Source organism: Carassius auratus, chromosome 13, assembly GCF_003368295.1.
Source record: "Carassius auratus strain Wakin chromosome 13, ASM336829v1, whole genome shotgun sequence".
Classification (NCBI taxonomy): Eukaryota; Metazoa; Chordata; class Actinopteri; order Cypriniformes; family Cyprinidae; genus Carassius; species Carassius auratus.
Window position 1 is genome coordinate 1,433,067 of NC_039255.1, and position 7,500 is coordinate 1,440,566.

At 46.0% G+C, this 7,500-nt stretch overlaps 1 protein-coding gene across 2 annotated transcripts in view; it reads right to left on the minus strand.

Annotated features, from left to right (window-relative positions):
- Positions 1-7,500, minus strand: part of LOC113112302 (phosphofurin acidic cluster sorting protein 2) — a 31,387-nt gene that overhangs the window by 4,266 nt on the left and 19,621 nt on the right. The window contains exons 11-19 of one of the 2 annotated variants that reach the window (XM_026277733.1): positions 6,462-6,545; positions 5,128-5,234; positions 4,902-5,034; positions 4,659-4,763; positions 4,233-4,339; positions 3,936-4,090; positions 3,743-3,853; positions 3,366-3,468; positions 308-340 (exon numbers count right to left, since the gene is read on the minus strand). In XM_026277733.1, the coding sequence (XP_026133518.1) occupies positions 308-340; positions 3,366-3,468; positions 3,743-3,853; positions 3,936-4,090; positions 4,233-4,339; positions 4,659-4,763; positions 4,902-5,034; positions 5,128-5,234; positions 6,462-6,545 (938 nt within the window). The remainder of the gene's footprint in view (positions 1-307; positions 341-3,365; positions 3,469-3,742; positions 3,854-3,935; positions 4,091-4,232; positions 4,340-4,658; positions 4,764-4,901; positions 5,035-5,127; positions 5,235-6,461; positions 6,546-7,500) is intronic. The other variant, XM_026277734.1, reaches the window with a different exon arrangement.

Below are 7,500 nucleotides of genomic sequence, written 5' to 3' on the forward strand. Positions count from 1 at the left end.
GTGTGTGTGAGAGAGAAAGAGAGTGTGTGTGTGTGTGTGTGTGTGTATAAGCCCGTGTGAGAGAGTGTGTTTGTGTGAGTGTGTGTGTGTGTGTTCATATCCTGTCAGATCAGACAGTGAGAGCGGCAGAATGGCACACAGGAGTCACAAAGATCCGTAGATCTTCAGGCGTCGATGCGTGTGTGTGACGTCTGAGAGATTCATGTGACACACACAAGCTCTGAGCGATGACAGGAAGCTCATGTGACTGGAGGTGGACAGCCAATCACATGTTGAGATGGAGCGGTAGAGGTCAGAGGTCAGATACCTGATGTAAAAATCAAAATACAAACTCCTCTTCCTTGGTATGCAAACAAAAGATGAGAGAAAACGAGTGCAGAAGTGTTATTATTGATATGATGAAAGTCTGCTGCTTGTGATGTAAATCAGTGAGATCTTTATAACAGTAGAGCAGATAAAATTATATAAATATCAGTCTGTGCTCTATATCTTCAATAATGAAAGTGAAAAAATCATGACATTTGCCAAATATGGTAACCCATACTCGGAATTGACAATTTGCATTTAACCCATCCAAGTGCACACACACTCACACACACACACACACACACACACAGAGTGTCAAGGCACCGGTCTGATCTGGGTTTGTTTATGTTGTGTCCTGGTGTGTCTGGAGCACATGGCTGTCAGTTGATATTTCTTTGCCATTGCTCTATTATCTATTGTTACACTGACCCTCTTGTTACCTTATTATCTTGTTAGGGTTAACATCTATTTTAGATCGTTAGTCACCCTTTATATTCCCCTCTTGTTTTCTGAATCTCTCCTGGTTATCCTCTCGGACAGTGGCTTAGTTCTGTTTTGTGTCTGAAACTCAATAAATCTTTGTTTTCCCTGCAACTAATTCCTCTTCCGTTATCACCCTGACAGTTCAGTCTGGCCAGCATGGAATCAGCAAGGTCTGAGTAGATCCGGGCAGCTGTCGTCCAGCAGGGGGCGCTGCTGGGTCAACATGCCACACGACTCACAGAAACTAGCAGAGAGGTAGATGCCATGTCCTCTCAACTTACTGAACCCACTAAACAAGTCAGGCAGTTGATGCGGGACCAGGACAACCCTTGGACTGCTATTGTCCGGGAAGCACCAGAACCTATAGTGCCATCTCTGCCGCTTTATGATGGGGATCCTAAGGCTTGTCGCCCGTTCCTATCCCAGTGTGCAAACACATTTACCCTGCAGCCCACCAGACCAGAACTACAGTCTGGGAGAACCAAGCCTCTTACTGGTCCACATTTGAGCGGTTTGGTCAGGAGATGATCAAGGTGTTTGATCGTTCAGTCGCTGGCAAAGGGAACGGCCGGTCAGCTGGTCAGACTGAGCGAGGGCAAGCTGTCAGTCACTGACTTTCCCATTGAGTTCAGGACACTGGCTGTGCTTTGTGGTTGAATGAAGCCGCTTTATGGGATGTTTTTAGAGAGGGGCTCAATCCTGAGATTCAGGACGAGATTATAATCCATGACCTTCCAGCTTCATTTGATGACCTGGTGGATTGTTTTCGCGCTTCGTGTTGAGACACATATCAATCTGCCATCAACGGGTCATGGCTCACTCCTCTTGGCCAATCCCTCCTCGTGCTGTTTCTGAAGCTGCTACTGTTTGTCTGCTACGAGTTTGCTTATACTGTGGAAAATCTGGGCATTTTGCTGCAGCATGTCCTTTAAAAGCAAGAGCTCACCAGTAGATGGGTATTGGTAATCACCCCTGTATCTGATTCCCCTGTATTTCTTACCCTGCTGCCTGCTGTTGTCAAGTGAGGAGATTATTCAAGGCCATGCTCAGCCCTATTGGATTCTGGGGCTGAAGGAAATTTAATTGATGCTACCCTGATGGCTTGGTGGGGTACTCCTTTATTACATCGACTGTCCTGCAAAGTTTGGCTCCAACCCTAATCAAACACGCCTGCCTTTAATTTTAAGTGAGCCTGATGACCTTAATTAGCTGGTTCAGGTGTGTTTGATTAGGATTGGAGCTAAACTTTGCAGGACAGTCGATCGCCAGGAGCAAAGTTGGGCACCCTTGCTTTATTAGAAGAAACTCATTGCCAGGGCAGGTTACTCACATCACTATCCCTGTAAGTTTAACTGCATCCGGCAAACATTGTGTGGAGATTGTGTTTTTCCTCTTTGGGTCTCCCAGCACACATATTGTGCAACCCGTGGCTGGTGCGAATTGAGAATTCTGCGTTGGCATGGAGCTCTTTTTGTCACACATTTTGCCTGGGTGTTACCTCGTCTGCTGTTTTTTCTTGTTCTGTGTTTCAGGAGGAGCACACTGCAGATTTGACCGGTGTTCCTGCGGAGTGCTTCAATCTTCGGAGGAGCAAGTCTCGGGCGGCATCTCTCCCTCCTCTGTGCCATCGACCTTCTCAAAGGCACTTCTCCACCTCGTGGTCACCTTTACTCTCTCTCAGCACCAGAGAGAGAGGCTATGGATAAGTAGGGAGTCATTGGCAGCTGCCCTCGTCCATTCTTCCTCTTCTCTTGCTGGTGAGGGGTGGCTCCTCGCACCTCTGCATCGATTACCGTGGGTTGAATGACATCACTGTTAAAAATCGGTATCCCCTGCTGATGCAGAGAGCGCAAATCTTGACAATGTTGGACCTCTGCAATGCCTACCGGGATGAGTGGAAGACAGCTTTAAACACCCCGATAGGGCACTTTGAATATCGGGTGATGCCCTTTGGGCCCCAGCTGTGATTAACGCTGTGCTTAGATTAACGCTTAGAGACATGATCAATGCGTACCTTGATGACATTCAGAGTTTTTCTTTGTCATTGCAGCATGTCCGTCAGGTGCTGCAGAGGTTACCTGAGATCCAGCTGTATGATAAGGTGGAGAAGTGCATATTCCACACAGACTCTGTTCCGTTCCTGGGAAAGATAATCCTGGCAGAGGTAGATCCTGCCAATGTAAGGGCCGTCTCAGAGCGGCCAGTCCCAAACTCTCACAGAGCATTGCAGCGGTGTCTGGGATTCATCTGGAACTATAGTCAAACTGCTGCTCCTTTACCTGCTCTAACCTTCACGTGTGTTCCTTTCAGGTGGACGGAGCAGGAACGGGGGCTTTTATGAAACTTAAATTGTGTTTCAGATCTGCACCTGTCTTGTCTGTTCCAGACCCTGATCTGCTGTTTATTGTGGAGGTTGACGCTTCTGAGCATGTTACATGTCCAACTCTCTAACCATTAGGCCACAGCTGCCCCAAAGTGGCTGACCCGTACAGGGATCTTTGTACAAATTCCTGAAGATTCCTTTGAACACATACGTACACACTCTCTCTATCCCTCACACACTCACACACACTCACCTCTTCTGTCTGTAGGTGAGCATGGCTTCAGATATGGGAAACTGATGAGACACATTTGCTCCAGACAGATACTGAATGATCCGTCCAGCTACATCAACAGTGTCTGTGAAGAGAGAGAGAGAGAGAGAGAGAGAGAGAGAGAGAGAGAGAGAGGGACAGAGACAGAGAGAGAGAGAGAGAGAGAGAGAGGGACAGAGAGGGACAGAGAGAGAGAGAGAGACAGAGAGAGACAGAGAGAGAGAGAAAGCAGATGCAGGTGAAACAGACACTCACACATCTGTCAGTCCCTGAATATCTTCTCCTCAATGATCTCTCAGTAACAAACACATCCCAGTGGCTCGTTTACGCTTCATTAACACACACACATCAGTCAGTACCTGCGATGGGACGCTCTGACCGGCAGAACAGCTCCCTCCACGACGGGTCCAGGAACATATTGCAGAACTTACTGTCGAAGGTCGACACGTACTTGGCCAGAGGATGGGAGCCTGCGAGACAGACACGGACAGTGTGTGAAACACATGATGAAGCGGCTGTATGAGCTCTTCCACGATCAGCATCAGCACTCACCGATGGGGATGATGAGGAAGCGGATGTAGCTCAGCCAATCAGGCGTCTTGTTGGCCAGCTGCTCTACGAAGAAGCGCAGAACTGTACTGAGATAACTCTGATCTCCCACCACTGCCACCTTCACAGTGGGCGGAGTCTGAGCGTTACAGTTACAGCTGTGGGAGGAGTCACAGGACACAGTCAAATACTCAACTATAATGTGTGTGTGTGTCTGTGTGTGTGTGAGTGTGAGTGTGTGTGTGTGTGTGTGTGTGAGAGAGAGGGTGTGTGTGTGTGTGTGTGTGTGTGGTCACTCACAATCTCTGAATGCGTGTGACGATGGTGTTAAATGCGGCCTGGACGTCAGCGGTGGAGCAGGTCGACACAATGGGCTGAGTGTGTTTCTGCAGGACCTCCTCCACGTACTGAACAACAGCAATGTTATTAAACACAATTCAGCACAAAGACATCTGAAATATGACTGTAACCATCAAAATCATCATCATTTATCTTTAAACTACAGTGATGATGAGACTAAATAAATCATTTAATCCCTTTGTGGAATTACTACATTTACGTTTCTCCATTAGGCTGATGCTGTTATCTAAAAGAGATGTCCACTGCAGTCAGGATCTGTATCATGAAGGTCATGCATTCACTGGAAATCGAACCAATGAACACACACACACAGGTGAACAAACCACCGAGTCACACACACGTGAACACACACACACACACACACACCTGACCCTGCCAGTCCACCGTGTTGATCAGGATGATGTTCTCCGGGAGTCTCTCGTCTGAGATCAGGATCTGATTCAGCTGATCATACACTGATTTCCTGGGCACCTGACAACACAAACACAAAACTAAACTCCCTCTCAGTAGATACACACATACAAATGATTCACACAACTAAAGGTAACGGACACATGATGAGACTGTGGTCAATGTTCCACTGTCGTCCTGAAATCAGATTAAAGTCACCTGTGTGCTGAAGCGGCTGTCGAGCGAACACTCGCTGTCCACGCTGATGGTGCGCTCGCTCTGAGCTCGAGAGTTCTGTCTGTCCTTCATGGATGTGCTGCGAGCGCGCCGTGGGACCCTGCTCTCCGCTTTACTGCAGGTCAGAAACACAGAGATCTGATTCACTCAAGCAGGTCGCTTCACTTTCACAAAGCAGAAACCGTCTCAGATGCGTGGGAAGCTGTACCTGGGACTGCTGTGATTCTGGGACTCAGTCTTGCAGAGCTTCCCACCAGAGCTGTTCACATCTGACACATCTGCCATTACTATCCCATGATGCTCTGCTTCCACCTCCTGCAGACACAGTGAACTCGTCATGTGATTTCTTGGAGGAATGGTTCACATTAACAATATTTGACACTGTGTCATTGAAATATGTCTTCTATTCATCAGCGATGCACTAAAGACTTTTATAATGTTGTTCAAATAAATGCTGTTCTTTTGAACCTTCTATTCATCTGTGAATCCTGAAAAATCTAATGTATCACAGTTTCCACAGAAATGTTTCTTGAGCAGTAAATCATCATATTATTCTGATTTCTGAAGATCATGTGACACTGAAGACTGGAGGAATGATGCTGAAAATACAGAAATACATTACACTTTAACACAGATTCACACAGAAAACAGATGTTTTAAATGGTGTTATAAAGGTTCAGTAAACGATGGGAGAATATATTCATGTTTAGATGAATGATTTGTTCGGGTTTGAATGAAACATAGAGAAGCTGCGTCTGCGTCAGAAGTAAAGGTCACAGGTCACAGCAGGCGTGCGGCTCACTTCCTCTCGATCTGAATGATGTAGGAAACTCTCAGGGTGGGAAAGAGCAGGAGAGACGACACGCAGGGTGAAGCTCAATTAGAGAAAGACTTGCGCTCAGATCTCAGATCAGATCCTCTCCATCCGAACTGGTGTCAGCAGGATTCATGTGTTCATCCAAAATATAGGACAGAGCAAACGGAACTGATGTGATCCAGCTGAGAGATCCCCATCATGTTCATCAGAGTCAGACCGAGATCAGCTCAACACACTGAGCCCATGAGGAACAGACCCAACACACGTTCAGCTGAGACCAGTCTTAGTCTTATAATTCATCCTAACCCAAGAAGAGGAGGCGATGCTTAAATAACTAGACAGAAAACAAGCTTTTGCTTTCAGAAGGAGAATACTACACGTGTGTAAGTCATCCAAACCTTAGAGAGTAATGATGCCTCTGAAACAATTCAAAATTCAATATTCTATTTGGGATCATATGTGGGAACCTTTATCTTTTTTGAGAAGAATGCATTATATGCATCTTTCAAGTGACATACAGTTCAGTGTCAATGGTTAATTTAATATTTATCAGTATTATTATTATTTCCTCAGCACAGGTGCTTTAGAGTTGGATTGGATGGGAATGAATGGGCAGGAAAAAGAGCAAATGAATGCGTTGAATGCTAAAAATAAAGAAACACAGAATGTGCTGTAGCTGAGCGTCAGGTGTGTGTGTGTGTGTGTGTGTGTGTGTGTGCTCTCACCCCGCCGCTGGTGTCCATACTGCTGTCCTCCTGCTGCTGCGAGCCGGCCGTCTCACACTGCTCCACCGACAGGAAGTCAGCCGCCTGCACAGGAAGACATCGCACTGATTTATGTGTGTGTGTGTGTGTGTGTGTGTGTGTGAGACGTCAGTGGACGGATTCAAATATATGTTTACTTGAAATTCAAGGTTCTTTTTTTAGTTCTAATGAAACAGAATTGTTTAATTCGTCTGTTTTTTTGACGTAGATCCAAGTGTACCAGATTACTGAAAAAGATTAAAGTGCCCCTGTTGTGACATGTTTTAAGTTCCTAACATTGGAGTCTCCTACAACAGGTGCAAGGTTAAAAAAAGCTTTTGTTTTCTAGCAATTCTCAAACAATTCATTTGAAGCAGTTCAAAGATTCAGTCCCTCTAAGCCCCGCCCCTCCGTGAGCCTGCTCTGCTCTGATTGGTCAGATGGCAAAATCTGTCAGAAACAATTCGCTCACTCCCACAGTTCTGTACGCTCAATAGATCATTTAAACATCTATTATTTATCATACTTTTCTTACTTTATGGAACACACGAGTGGTAATCACTCTTATGAGGAGCATGAGAGATATAGTGGTCTGTTATTATTTCAAACTAAAGCAATCAGTCGTGATGTGGTGATGATGGTGGGATGTGTGTGTAAACGCCACGCTGCTGAATTCTCATGTTTTCATGGTTTCGTTTGTGCCGTGTCTCCCTCTCGGATGTTTGTGATTCCAGAGACGGATCAGGTACTCACACAGATCTGATGTCAGGTCCTAAAAATACCCATAAACCCCCAAACATCCCGATTGCCCCCCAGCACACCCTCAGATTAGCATTAGATGAACAGTCAGGAACGTGGGATGACATCAGCCTGGGTTCATTTACTCTGTGCTAAATTAAGAGTGTGGAATAACCTAGCACTCAGATCCCTGTGATCCGAGCCTTTAAGATCTTCAGCCGGGCTTCTTACTATGGTTTTATGTTGTTTGCTTTTTGTGTTTGATACTTTGCCGAATATTTGC